General features: G+C 37.4%; 1 protein-coding gene across 3 annotated transcripts in view; it reads right to left on the bottom strand.

Moving 5' to 3' along the window:
* FAM120B (family with sequence similarity 120B) overlaps positions 1 to 15,852 on the bottom strand; it is a 55,803-nt gene that overhangs the window by 7,393 nt on the left and 32,558 nt on the right. For all 3 annotated transcript variants that reach the window (XM_030035570.2, XM_030035571.2, XM_030035569.2), the window contains 3 exons: positions 6,402 to 6,608; positions 2,352 to 2,460; positions 964 to 1,077 (listed from right to left, as the gene is read on the bottom strand). In XM_030035570.2, coding sequence (XP_029891430.1) covers positions 964 to 1,077; positions 2,352 to 2,460; positions 6,402 to 6,608 — 430 coding nt within the window. The remainder of the gene's footprint in view (positions 1 to 963; positions 1,078 to 2,351; positions 2,461 to 6,401; positions 6,609 to 15,852) is intronic.

A 15,852-nucleotide genomic window follows, 5' to 3' on the forward strand; every position in this document is an offset into this window, starting at 1 on the left:
GGCTTCTTGAGATGGTCACAGTAACAGTGACCAGTTTTGGTTCTGCTCACGGTCAGCATACACACTCTGTATTTTAGCATTACATTTTACATACATGATCAAACAATCTTATCTGTGAATCAAATGATAGTATCTCACTCTCAAGCTTACAAGAGTGGCAGCTGAAACACATTAAAGATTTTACTGTATTTATTTATTATTTATCCTCCCTAATCACATCACCAATATTCTCTGAAAACCTCACCTGGAAACAGAGAAGAAATTTAGGCTCTGCAGACTTAATAAAATAATTGGTCTTTCTTAGGCACTTCTCTTCCTTTTGCTTATTTTCTTTAATCTGCGTGTATATGCTTTAACTCATAAACTCATAATAATGAGGAAGTAAAACTGAATTATGTCAGCTCAACAGTGTTATCCACAGTGATGCTTCATTGAAATGTCTGTTCTGTTCAAGAAGTGAGATTGGTGAATGACTTAAGTTTAATGACAAGACAGAACTTGCATTTGTATTACTCAGGCAATGATCTGGAAGCTGAGACCCTGATCTAGAAAACCACTTAAGAATGCGTTTAGCTTTACTCATATGGTTAAGTGTTTTGTTGAAGTATGAGGTAAGATCTGCAGCTAAAGACTTCAGACAGACATTTCTGTGCAGCCGTGTCAATTTGTTTTAGAACTATTACAATTTTAGACACAGTTCAGCTGAGACCAAGCATGGAAAGTTTAAATACCACATGAAAGTTTCTTTCCCAGAACACTGTGAGTAAAAGATGACTCCAGATTATAATGCTACACTCTACCTCACCTTGCAGAGTTAGTTTTTGCTAATGGTAATACAGAACTAGAACTGATACAAGTTTTGTTACTGACTGCTGTGGCCACAGGGTACTGCATATAGACACAGAGCTGTTATATTGTTGATAGAGACAATTCCAAATATACACACGTGCACACATTTTTTACCTTGTGGTTGAGGATTTCTCCATAGGAATCCCCTCATTTGGTTATGATATGGAGGAACAAAAGAACTTCTATGTGTTTGTTGGAACCTGGGATTAAATTCTCTTCGTTGTGTTCCTGAAAAACAGTATTTACTAAGCAACTCTGACTGTATATAAGATTAAATGAAGAAAAAGAGAGACAGCATATTCTTTTTCAGGAAACAACATCTCTTAGTTTTATGCCAAAATACTTATGCACAATTATGATTTTTCCAAAGTAAAGTCAGCCAAATAAGCATGGTTCTTCTTGTCCTCATTTCCATCTATGCACATCATGATTACAAGCTGTTAACAAGTGTATTTAGAAACCAGATCAAAATTTTATGACACAGATTTGGAGACTGTAGTCATTAAAACAAAACAGAAATCTCTGTTCAAATTGGAATCACAAATCATAATTAAAATGTTAAGCACAAGCACAGCTCTCAAGCAATAGCAGATGCTAACAAGGTCTGGTATCATAAATCACCAACAGATACCCTTAGTTTTGAATGTCCAGCACCAGTATGGTGTAGTACCACATCACAAGTATTGCTGTCACATAATGCAAAGTACTGAACTAGCAGAAAATCATTCTGTCTGTTGTAATTTGCTCAAGGAATTCTGGAGGGGTAATTTTTATCCTCACAGACATTATAATTGATCAGGTATTAAGCAGGTAATAAACATAATAGAAGCATAAACACTGAGATTCAGTGTGAATTATTTCAAAGCCTCAAAAGCCTCAACATTCAGGCTGATCTGTCAACAATGCTGAAAACCTTTTAGATGTTTTTTTCCCTGGAAGTCAGGCAGATCAGTTGGGGAAAACAAATGTCTTTAGTAAATGAAGCCATAAAGTTTGGGGGGAAAAAAGCAAGGTCTTAGGCAAAAAAAAGCTGTTCTCCAGGTTGCCCAAAAACTTTCTTGTATTTTGAACTATATCAGTCAGTCCAATAAGAAGTATTCTCTCTTCAATGCCTCACTCAGACCTTCAACTATCAATGTTAAAATAGCTCCCCTGAGAGAAAGGAAGAAAAAAAACCTCTGAGTCATCTAATTCCTCCTATAAAAATAACTTTAGTCACTGAGTAAATAGCAGTGATGTTTCTGTAGTGAATTGTATTCACTGCACAGATCTCACTAACTATGTAGCGAGATGGAAATATTCTATCCAAACTTGGGTAATTAAATTCAAATGAATTCCTAAAAACAGGAAGTATTTTCTTAGATCTCTCCTTTGGTTTCTTGGAGAAAGACCTTATGATTTACTTAGCTTGATGGGATGTGTATGTAAATGCTGCTGCTGTTGAAGGATAATTGAGCTCATCAATATATTGACTTTAGTGAGAAAATTAACACAATGCCAACCTGTGATAAACGCATTCCCTCTTGGTCTGCTCTGTATTGTTCTTTTCTTCGCCATGCAAACCTTGCAAATGAAAGACTTCAGATTCTGGAAGGGTGTATACAAAGACTCCTGCAGACAATGGGATTAAAAATTAATGACTGTTCTGCTTTTCTCTCTTCAGGTGTAGCACAGATCAATCACATATACAACAACTAAGACTTTTCTTAGCCACACTCATACATATATGAAGGTGGTAGATCTGGTTCGCATTTTTTCAGGAAACAACGTTCAAACATTTTATATTGAAAGTGAATCCTTGGAGGTATGATTAGGAGTGCAGAAAGAATGTTTTCCCCTTTCTCAGTGAAGTTTGTTTTTCTTCTCTGCTCACATCTGTAAATCACTTGCCTTCTTATTCTATTAACTTGCACCTGTAGATATACTTAACTAGACTTCTATCAGCAATACCTCAGGCAGAGATGGTTAAAGCCTCCAGATAAGGACTGATAAACTCAAGGGAAACACACCAGTGAAAATCAAAGTATCTTAATCTCATACATTAGAAACAAAACTTAAAACAATAGTAATACATATATCAGCCAACTCCTGACTAATAAAACATAAGCAAGTCTCAGGAGAAATGGGGGAATTAAATAATAATGTTTACCTTGTGGTGTGATGAAAAGTTCTACCGTTAAAAGGACAGACTGAAGCTATTTAAAGACACAATACTGAGAGATGTGATATACCCTTAACTTTCACTGATTTCAGTGAGCTTTGAAGAAGTGTCAGATCTTAGAATCTTTCTCTCTTTTACTGATTTGTACTGGGCATGTGGGCAGTAGTACACATTGAATTGAAAAGAATTATGAAAAGACAGATTTTAGAGCAATAGCATAATTTGTGATTTTCATAAAGCTGAACTGATTTTTACAGGAAGACAACTCCTTTTTGTAACCACCAAGGCAGAGGGGGAGCAGCAAGGAGGGGAGAGGATTACAGCATAAGGTAAAAATCCAATAGGTGGCAAGACTGCAGCAACTAATTTCTTAAATTAGAGAGAGTCTGAATCCCTGAAGCCTCCCGCGAACTTTCCCAGCACATTTTTTCAGTTAACAAACCTCTTTATAGAGCCTTAAGCAAAACCCACAGATTTTTTTTTTTCTCCACACAAACTGAGTACAGTCTGTGAAGAACACCCACTAACGGGAAAAACCTTTCATTGTATTCTTGGGAGAATAAATTCAGAATGTGTTATGAAGGTTGGATGAAAGGCATGATCAGAAAAGGACAAAACATAGCACTTATGCTGACCCCATTAGGTAATTTGGTTTTAATTTAAAAAAATTGATCATGAACATACTCATTAGTGAGAAGCACAATAAAAAGGCTAATAAAGTGATAATATCATTGCCTCACTGCTTTATGAGACTATTATATCCAATTTTCTGTGTGGATAAACAAACTAATATGATTACTGTTATTAAAAACAGAGAACTAGCATAATATGAGCTTAGCATTTTTTTTAAAAAAAAACAAGATGGCTCTATTTTTGATTCTTATCAGAAGCTTTGCATTTTTTATCTTTAACAGCTGCTAGGCTACAAAGAGCTGAGCTACACGAAAACTTGCCCACAAATATATCAACTGCATTTAATTCATACATTTTCTTCTTTTGGTACAAGAATCTGTGGGAAGCAAACCCTAAAATGTTCAAAATTTCTGGATTACATGTAAATATTTAACCAAGATTGCATTTCTATTATAATTTTCATAAAGCTATTAACTGTATTTAAGCCCATCATAATCAAAACAACACCGATTCTGAGATGTCCTGAACTCCCTGAAGTAATGTAGCTGTCCAGGTCATAGAGAAGGGACATTAGGAGTTAGGAGACAAGCATCAAACACCAAAAGGAGTAATTTTTTCCTATTACTTATCTTTTCTGTAACAAAACATCCCATGTAGAATAACTTTTTCTGAATACAATGCTGTCGCTATCATCAGATTAGATTTATGGTGCTCAAGGGTAGATTGTTAACAAACAAGTGCTGAAAGATCTTGGCTTCCAGCAATACATGAAGGTCTGCCAGGAACTAAGTACCAGTTTTATTTATTAAAGTTGAACTTACAATAATAGGAAAAACCAATCACATACGCTTGTTGCCTTGCCAGTGTCCCCAGCTAAACTGGCATCTCTTGGCAATTCTCCCAAAAACAGATTCTTGCCTCAAACTGATAAGCTGGAAAGCTATTTTATTAGTCTGGGAGCTATCTCTGCCATATATGTACCATAAAATTGTACTGAAAAAATAAAAAGGTATTTAAACTACTCCAAAAATTCACAGGGCTAGACAATTTTTCCCCACAACAGAACACTTTATCTGGGTCAAGTATCAGGTTTTTAAAAACCCTAACCTAGATATTTTAGTTGATCAAGCAAATATCCAACTCTATTCTAGGGATCTAAGCATCTGCCTTCATCTTCCTTCTAAGACAGGTTACAATATAACTTTAACCTGACCACATCAAGATTTTCAAATGTTAGCTAAAACATACTACCTAACACATTTAAAAATACCTCTCAGCCAATATAAATTTTGTACAGATCTAGATACATATTGTAAAAGTTATTCACTAACCTGAATTCTACCTATATAGAAAAGAAGTATAAATTTCACATAGATCTGTATAGTTTTACATTTTCCCATTTATTCTGTAGACCCTCTATTGTTCTGCAAAAGTCCTACACAAAAAACTGGATGAACCACTGGCCCAATCCAAAATCTACTGAATTCAATGGACCAATTAATGGGAACCACAGGATTTGGATAGAGGCTATAGTCCCAGTCATATGATTGATTCCATATGGAAAGGATTATCCTCCTCCTCCATGCTGAAAACACATACATTCCACCAACCCACACGCGTTCCACTCATCACTCCAGATTAGGATGGTATGTAATCGGACACAAAATTAGAAAAGAAAACTAATTATACAACAACTGATATTGAATGCATGACATTAAAATAATTCAAACCTTAAAACTTTTTTCTCTGTAATCACTTTTATTTATTTTAACCTCAAGTGATATATGTAACAGCAGGTAAAAACATTTCAAAAGTAAAATTTTCAAAAGCCATTAAACGATACAGGATTTTCAGTTCCACATTGAAAAGAGACACATTAATTGAAGGTCTTAAGAGCTATGTACGTAGAAGAGCACAGATCTACCTGAGCATCTCTCCACATATTCTGTGCTGGTGGGGCACAAGCCAGGTGTGGTCCGAGGCTTCACTACTGCATTAAGACAGCCTTGCACCCAGTCTAGCAGACCCTACGTCTGAGCCTGGATGTGATGCCACCCTCATGAACCAGATATGGCCCACCCCCAGCAAGACTCTGCTGATATCTCCCTGCCCTTGCCTGGACAGACATGTTTTAAGTCACACTGTTTTTTTGGTAACATAGCATTCAAATTGCACAAATCCCCAGCTTCTGAAAAGTGGGATTGAGAACTAAATAAGTACTTAGAGGTACGGGAAGGTGCTTGGTGAGATTCTAAAAAAATACCTAGATAGATACCTTCCTCTGATTTCCAGTTCCTCTTTGAATTCACCACACCTTCATCTCAAACTTTAGGTTCCTTAATACCTTTAAAAAATATCACTCTTAAACACTTGAAAAATTATACCCAGTATGCTTATTTAAAAACATTCTTAATATGTTGCCTAAACTCTTACTGGAAAAAGATGTCATTAATATCTTAGTACTTGAAAACCATTCCAGGCATTTTCATGTCTTCAGATTGACAACCATTTTGACACTGCCTTATATTTCTGAGTAACGGAAACAAAAAATAGAAGTAAAATTATAGCTTCCTTCATAGTCTCAGTATTTCTACCTTCTTAGTTTTCTTGGTGGAGAGGATCAAAAAGGAATAAGGAAGAGAGGAAAAATACAAAGAAATGGGACTAGTGTAAACACGAATATTAAAACAACAAACGAACATGGACAGGTACATTTTTCAAAGAATATAGAACTGTCTAAGAGGATGCAATTACTCACATTGCCTTCCAAAAGCTCTTCCAAAGAGCAACCTCGGTGCGACTGCTGGTATTTCTCTTGAAAAAGTTTTCCATCAAACTGTTCCCAAGGCATCAAATCATCCATTCTGAATGGAAAGCCACAGGTACTATTGGCCATGAGCAAAGTTGTAAGGCCACGAACAAAGACGGCGCCAAGATGTACAGCTCTCGAGTCCACTTGTGCAAGCTGTTAACACACACAGACACAGACACACACACACACAAAGAAAAAAGAAAAAAAAGTACACCTCACAAATCAGGAAATATAAACAATCTTACCATCACATATAACCACACAAACAGCAGAGCAAATGATAAACAGTCCCAAAGCTGTGACAATGATGGTCCTCTATTGCACAGTAGAATTCATCAAAGGATTCTGTATCTAGTTTCATTCAATAAAGTGAAAGAAATGAAGTTTGTTTTAACAAATACAGCATCTCACTCAAGTTTTTAAAATGGATATATTCAAAATGAAAATGAATAGACAAAATAAATGGCTATTGTCCATAGTATTTCTCAAGCATTTGCAGTTCCCCAGAAAGAATTCTGTTAGTGGAATGCAAAACATGAACTGGGAGTATAAAATGATATGTACAGTGATCCATTGACCTTCCACAGTTTGATCAACTGGGAAATGTTACAGCACTTAGAGATCACTTGAATTACAAGATTTGACAGAACAAAGTTTATTGTGCCCAGGCTTTTATTTCAAACACTCTAAAATTTCCTCTGACTGTAGTCTGAAAGTCAAATTATTTCACTTCAAGATGGATGTCTCCAGAAGAAATACTGGAACGGTATGACAACATCCAGAAAATGCAAAATGAGAAACTCAACAAGACAATCAAAACTTACTGCCAAAATAAACTTCATGGGTGAATTTAACATCCTGCTGTGGCAGAGCATAGCAAACTATAAAAGCCTTGAATCCAATATGGGGAAAACTGTGATTTTAAGTATTGTGTAAACAGTACAAAGCTCCTCAGTAGGGAATGCCTTTTCCACAGTTTGTACCGAAGCAGTCTGTCAGGACCAGGAGGGGATTCATAACAGTGTGGCCATCAATACTGTAATCCATGGCAGCTGTTACAGTACAGTTTTTCTTACAGTATAAGTTATACGAGGAATGGAATAGCATCCAAAATAGTCCAGAACAGAAAGGACAAAAATGTGGCTCAAATTTGTCTTAGCCCTAGCTCCTGAAGAGCTGTGAATTGTTTGTTTGAAATGCAATGGAAAGGGTTGGCCCATTGTTACAACAACATCTTACACCTTGAAAGATCCCTAAAAGCCTTAAAGGTATGCACATACAGCATCAGTGCCCTATTTAAAAAAAATGACAAGTAATAGCAGACAACATGAAATGTTGTACTAATGGATCAGAACTTTTTTCTCCCTAAGGTCCACATAACAAAACCAGGAAACCTTTGCTAGCAACACAGAGCTACAAAGCTTCTTCCAAAAGAGACAAACACAATAAATCATTTGGAGAATACAGCTAGAACCTGGTCAAGGACTCAGGTTTTCTGTATTATTACGCAATGAGCTGAACTCTGTTGCATAATTTGACTACGTGAAACTGGCTTCTGTGATAGGGTTCCCCCTAACCACAGACAAGGGCAGTAGGGTTCTGTTAAGCCGACTTGAAGATATTAGGTGTACGTCCACTAGCTGTTTTTTCTACAGTGCAAAAGCAAAAGAGGACCTAGAGATGACGATGCAGGCAAAAGATACCAGGCAGGGTGGTACAGAGCCCTCTGGGAAGAACTTTTTCTGCCTCTAGTGATTCCTGGAAAGTCATCAAGCTGGCCACCCGGGCACTGACCCAACATGACACTCAGTACTTGAAATTCACCCAATACAGACAACTGAAGACAACCACTGACATCTAGAAAAATGCAGACAACACAAACTAATTTGAGCAGTCATTTAGAAAATGAAAGGCTCATCCTTTTCTGCCTGTGACACTTCATACTTGAGTATGGGAGACCTTCTCCCTTTCCTTTAGAATAAAGTATTTTCAGTATGGGACCAGGCTATTGAGTTTCAGGAAGTTATTTCCTCCAGATGTAAGCTATCATTTTGCCAGCTGAGACTAGTAACTACATGCACACTCATAATTCTCTTGCTCTGGCAAGTAAAGCAGGTTTTTGCAAACTATTTAACAATGCTGAAAGGTACTTGAAAGAGGAATGTGGTTTAAGTGAGCCAGTATTATTTGTACTAAAGTAGACTGTAAGAGTGCACACAGCCAGTGATCATGTTGCAGCTGAGAGAGTCTTACATTGCACTAACCAGATTGTTGCTGATCACCTGATCAAATCTTAAGATCTGCTAAGGAAATGAGCCCACATCATTGCAAGCTTTAAAATGGAATCTGCTCGGTTTGTGATCACAAAGTCAGACTTTATGAGCAGGAAGTACAAAGAGTAAGAACTGCTGGGAATCTTCAAAATTCCCTTTTTTTTGTAAACTAATCCAGCTAAGGAATTCTTTCAGAATTTACGCACCCTGGTCTTGTTCTCAACGCAACAATAAATTCAACTTTAAATAACTTCAGTAAAATACCTTAGAGCACTTTGACAAGTGGTAAAGTTTTCCTCTTATGCTATAAGGAAAATGGACTTGTCAAGCTACAATTAGCAATAGAGGCCAAGAGTGACAGTAGCACACCAACCAACTGAATCAAACTTGGCCAAATTTATATCAATATGATTTATACCACCAATAGTCTCTCTATTATAGATCTGTACAAAACCAGACTGAAATTCCCTGTCATACAAATCAATATCTTCTGTCACTGAATTATCAGTAAGTACTGATAGCACCAAAAGATTTAATTGCTGAAAACAATCTTTCATGAAGAATAATGAAAACAAGTAATTAATCTGCTGAAAAAAGTAAATGCTGTCATCTGCAGCAAGCAATTTCCCATCTTCTAATTTAATGGCTGTGTACTATATGACTATTAATTCATACCTTTTTGTCATTTATTAACAAAGACGCTTTTACTGTCCTTTTTAATCCCACTGGTACCAAGGATGTAAAACAGCTGTTAGAACAGATTACTAATACTATATGTGGATGCTGGTTGCCATCTGGGCCATAAATCTTAAAGCTTTTATATCTTTATTTTATTCTGAAAACTCTAAGCATATACCCAACACAAACATGTGATTAACCCAACTTTCTTCAGTGACGTTATTCAAGTTAGTGCAATATGTATTTGCATATGCAAATGCATATGTATTTGCAGAACAAGTGTCTAAATGAGAATTTGAAAAATTTTGCTTTTGATGGTGATGCATACAATAGTAAAATGTAGAAAAGGACTTTTGAGTGCTGCCTCAAGCTGGAGATCACTGTAGTACTGTCATTGATGCTAGTTGTTACTTCTGCCTAAGTGAGTATGAAGTCTGAACTACCAATACAACCCTGGTTGTGCTCTTTTCAACTACACTCGAGACACACTGGTTAAAAAGAAAAAAAACAATGTTGCTGGTGACAGGTTTTACAGGTAGAAGACTCCACTGTCTAGGGATATCAATCCAGAACTTTCCTAAAGCACTAAAGTATCGGTGGGGGTGGATATCAGGTAATGCTTGTTTTTTTAATGGAAATCAATACTGGCAATACCAAGGTGAGAACAATCAACAGTGATTTCTTTATTTTAATAAGACAGGAAATACATTCACTAAAGGGTAGTTTCTATTTTCCATCACTGGCAATGAAAAACAAAGAAAATCAAAGCACAGTGAGTCTATAACAATGAGCCTGTGCACATGGCAAACCACAGACTTGCTTTGCCATGGGAATGCTCACAACTGCTTGGTGTCTGCAATGCAAAGACGTCACGATGAGAAGTGGAAAATTCCAAAAGAAAAGAAGGCTTGCCTTCCAGGGCATTACACCCTAGAGATTACTTCTTATTGGAAATTGTGTCTGTTCTTTTTACTATTTTTATAAACTCAGGACCCCAGTGAATCATGTGAGATACACCCCTGTGATCCCGCTGCTGCTACTCCTGCCACCAGCTGATGACATTTGTGTGAGAGAGACAGAGAGTGCGTGAGAACTGCTCCTCCTGCACCAGCTGCCTGCGCTGTGCCCCTGCTGCTGCTCCTACCAACAGCAGCTCCTCACCCTCTCAGCGTTTGGGGAAAAAGATTACTTTTCCTATTTGCCAACATCAGCTGAAGACTGAGATGAGAACTCAAAAGTTCACAGTCCTCTAGTATCATTGCAGCAGAGGTTACTGATACTGTGCTTAGAAGGCCTGAGCTGAACTGGGTAAGCCCACTTGAAAAGAGCAAGAGAAGTGCTACAGCACCCACATCAGTGATGTATCATGGTTTTTTCTAACAATTTGAGAAATGTCTGCTGGAAGAGCCATCATCATAGACTTATCTCGTGCCTTTTTCTGCTCTAGAAACACAGGGCTTTAGCCTGTGGACCACAAGTTCAGGCTGATCTCTGTGCTCGTGTGCATCCTCATTGACCACAGAAAGAGGCTTTGCAAGAAGGAAAGCGTTTGCTCACAGGAGCAGTTTGCAAATCTAGACCCAGAGACTATATCCTGCTGAAGAGTTTTTACTTACAGGAAGAAAAATAGATGGATCTTGTACACGAAATGCAGATTTCCAGTTCAAATTACATCTAATTAAACAATAATAAAAAAATAATCAGGATGTAAAAATACCTTTATGTTTTAAGGAAATACTGTTAGTCCTCTGGGTCTTCTTTGTGGATTCACAAGTAATATTTTGATACAGGTGTAAACTTTATCCTATGCACTTTGAAAGCTGCACAACATCTCTTCAGGAACATACTAAAAACCCCACAACTCCTTCACCACTCTACTCTATGGAGTTTAGAGGGTTCAAATTCTGTTAGAAGGATGAAGAGGTTCTACTGCACTTGAAATGTAAGGGCAAGTATCTGAATATGCCAGATGTCAGCAGACACAAATGGAGGGCAGAACTGTACCCACTGGCAAAGCCGCCTCACTATCTTCATTTCTAGAAACCAAGGAGAAAGGTAAAGATATGATAATAATTTTACAGTTCTTGTGCTACTTTATGCATCATCTGTATCTCAATGCACTAAATACTACATTTCATTTAGGAACTGGTTCCTCTGGTAGAATTTTCAACAATATTCTGGGGACACACTTTTTCAATGAAAAAAATTTGTATTAATAATTGTTATTTAGTTGTTCTTATGCATTTAATTTTTTTCCTAATCTGTTGCCTTCTTCCTGTGGTTGAGCTGAATACAGAAGATATGACTATGGCTAACATTTTGAAATACAAATTTAAAAAGAAATAACTTTAAAATTACATAAGGCATTTCCATCCTGCCTCTTTCCATCCCACCCTCAAAAGAATGTACCTGTTTCTGTTATAAACAGGAAAATGCAACACTCAAGGACAGGTTAGTATTTGCTAATTTCTAGTTAAAATTAATCAACTGAAGAACAATAACTAAAAATCAATGACATTTGACCCAAGCAATAAACTGCTGAAATTCAAGTGATGGTGATCAAAATCTGAGTACTTTCCTAGTTTAACCAGTTCTTTTTAGATCCATTTGAACTCAGTCAGTATATTATCAATATACTACTTCTTACATTACCTCCCTCAAACCCACTTGTATCTTAAATGATCAAATATTTAACAATAGGCAATTTATGCTTGAGCAATAAAGGCAGCAGGTAGATCCTATCTCAGGAACTTGTCATTAAAACAGTAAGGCTTAGCTTTGCCTGGGAGAGGTAAGGCACGTTGTGTTCCAGATATAAAGAGATGAACTGCCAACTGATGACAACTTCACTAAAGTTAAATTCTCTGCAATGGGAAGTCCTTTCCTGCATTCCAGATCTTCCTGTCTTCGGCTGTTAGTATAAACTCCCAGTGTAAGTTGTCAAAAGATGCTAAAACCTCTGTGCACTGGAACTATATGCTCTGTTCTTGAGCAAAGATAACCTAAACTGGTGCAACGGTGGTAAATTTAAGGAGTGTTATCCTACAGAGATGGGCTGGTGAAACAGTACATTTACTTGGCATCAGTCAGCTTTAAGCAATAGGCTGCTGGGAGTGTCGTACATCACCTGCTTCCTTGACCTGTCAAATTGAGGGGGGAGAGGAGCTCCAGTTATTTTGAAAACAGGACTAAGGTTTATTCTGATAAAAGATTACGGCTTAAATTAAGCTCCTACTGCTTAAACAAGGTGTGTGCAAAGGAAAATGGGCACTGAAAAGAGATCCTGTGAGGGCATGTGCTGCAACAGAAACTAGAAAAACCAGTTTTTAAACACTTCTAAGGCCTCCCAGTAAATATTTAGCAGTAAACAACCCAATTGTTTAGTGTTTATATGTTGAGGAAAGTTTATTTACCGGGTTTTATCAGGAGTTTGATGTAAAATGATACCTCTCTGTGGAACAACACTTTTATTTACAGTAAGCCAAAACCTGCAAAGAAGTCAACCTAAAAAAAGCTTCAAAATAGCTTTTACCTTTAAGCAGCCTACAAAATAATGACACGGAAGTACTACTACTAACCAATTTGCAATCAGATAAAAATCTCCTTCAGGTCCAAAAAGATTGCTCTCATTTCTTGTTTAATTTTCAAAAATATCAGCCTTTATCAGAGCTCTGAATCACATCTACAGCAAAACCCAGCATAAATGACATTTCTGTGATGATGACTATCACCAGTTAAAAAGTTTAGCCCCTTCAGCTTATTTGTACACAGTTATGTAATGGACAGCACACTAGCACCTGCAAAAAAGATTAAAATAACATTACTTTTCTTATTTTAGCCACAACTGCTCGACTCTGATCTAAATGATTAGTGGGCTAATAACAGTCCATAATACATGTGACATTTACAGAACATTTGCGTAAATTTTGAGTTATACTCATCAGGCTAACTATCTGACTGTAGCCCAGCCAGCAGCCACATTCTTTCTATAAAAGTGAATGAATTCATTCGGATTTTAATTTTTACTGTCTTAAATACATACTTGTGTTTTTGGTGACACACTTATCTTTAAATCTTCTCACCTCTCTCTCATATAGATAATATTGGATTTACTTGGTAGCAAAATATATTTTATTTGTTTGGAACTCTGAAAACTCTTATGATCATGTCTTCTTTCCTCCCCCCCCCCCCCCCCCCCCCCCCCATACATTAGTTAAAAGTTGTGGAATTACGAGAAGGGGAAGTATTGGTAGCTCCATCTGCCTTGCAACTAATAAAATTTGTCCCTGATGGGGGACAAACTGCTGACAGACTCCTGGTACATCTGCATCAGGAACTGATGGGCTCCTGTATGTGCTATGTCACTGGCATCTGAAACGGTTCAGTAATTAATTGAAATTTTTTCCCATGCCTGTAGCAATGTCTCCCTCTCACATGGATGCCCTAATAATGTGATGTCACATTAAAACTTCCTTCTTTTGGGCAATTTAGAGTGCGTTCTCCCCAGCTGTCTACTTAAAACAATCACCAGTAACTTATTTCTCTCAGACTCCTACATCTCTGTCAAACGTGGCTGAAATTAGCCAACATATTCAAAAGTTATTAGGGGACATGGAGAAAAACTTAAAAAATGTACAAAAGGTCACTTCCCTCTCTTAGTTCCAGTAACTTTCCATTGTAAGCCTTCAAAGATCAAACTTCTTCCACTCCCTTACTTTCTGACACTCACTATGTATTTCTGTATTCTACTCTACACTGACTAGCTCCTTTACCAAAATCTTTAAAATGAGGGGCTTCATTTGCCACCACCTGCAACTTGACCATACTCCTGATCTAAAGTCCTAATCCCACACCTTACCCCAGGCCCTTTCCCTTTGTTTAATCATAGGACTGGTCCATGGAACAAAGTTTTAGGAGTAAAATCCTGCCACCAACACAACTACTCAGCAGAGTGTGCTTGGCTACCTTTGCTAATGCAGTGCTGTCCTTCACAGCCGCAGACTGTATTGGCAAATGATCGCTGGTTAGGCACGCAACTGCTCAGTGTGCTGCTGTCTGGTGGCCTATCTTGTGGACATTTTTCACAGTCTGCTGTGAAACGGTTGCTGTGGATTAAGACATCATTGTGACTACAAAGAAATTTTGATAGGTGGGAGTTCACTGCTACAACTGCCCGGGGCTTAATTAGCCAAACTTAAAAATCAGTTTTGTTTTCTCCCCAGAGTCAGAGTAGATGTTCAAGATCTATTTAATTGTCCTAATGTATGGCCATTCACTCTCTTAAACTGTTTTGAGTACAAACTTTTTAAGGGCCTGATCTATTTCCCACTGAAACCAACAGAAAGACCAGTGAACTTCAGCAGAATTAGATGAGGCAAAATTTAGTATGTCTGAAGCTCTGCAGCTCCCAGAAACACCATGACAACTGTTACTAATGTCATGTCTCTGGTATATAAGCTCTTCAAATAAAACTGTCATTGAACCAAGATGGTTAGTATAGAGAATTCCAGGAAAATGAATACTATTTGCCAGTGCAATATAGGTTTTGTTGTTGGTGGTTTTTTTTTCCTCCTAGGGTTTCTTTGTATTGCAAAGCAGCTGCACAATAAGATTGTTGACACTACCGTTCACCTTTTGAAGTGATATGGTCCAAGGTAAACAGTTCTGGCTAAGGAATTTTCCGGGTGTTAAGTCCACAGGTTGAGGAAGAAACGAAGAACTGGTCTGCCTCTATTTCACTACAATCCCGAACCATGAATCAATGCAGCAGTATCTCAGATGACCTACAAAAGGAACTGCCAGCCTGCAACCTGTGATTAGGTATGTTCAGGATACTAGGAAGTGATTTGTAATTAACCTGCAATAGAGTATCCACTTCCAGAACATCTACTTCTTTCAGAATGAAAAACTGACATACACGGCTTGAAATTTGCTACCTTTTGGCATAAGAACATCAACCCCATGCTGTAGTTTAGATGAACACATACAGTGAAATTAGACAATACATGTTTGGTGCACACAGCTTGCATAAAGATGGTCTTCTGAGCTATTCAAGAACTGGCTACAAATAAAGGTTTCAAAGAAAATAACATTATGTACGTGTAATATTCTACATTTTCTTGTATCAGCACTATGTCAGAGCAAATTGCATATAAACAGGCAAACAGTTTCTGTGAGAGTAACTTGGCCATTTTTAAAGGTGTACTTAACATGGAGAAGAATGATGTTTAAAAGAAAATGCAAGCTCTGTAATAAGCCAAAATGGGATCTCAGCGCTTCAGCCAGCATTGGACTCTGCAGGCACTTTGCTGATGAAATAAGCGTTCACTGACATTCCAGCCTCAGGAACTGATCCACAGCCATTTTAAAACAAAAGGTACCTATTTTGTTTGGCACAAGGTGCTGTGCCAAAATAAACTTCCTGCAGAACCACTAAACTTTCAGCC

This window comes from Aquila chrysaetos, chromosome 13, assembly GCF_900496995.4.
Source record: "Aquila chrysaetos chrysaetos chromosome 13, bAquChr1.4, whole genome shotgun sequence".
Lineage (NCBI taxonomy): Eukaryota > Metazoa > Chordata > Aves > Accipitriformes > Accipitridae > Aquila > Aquila chrysaetos.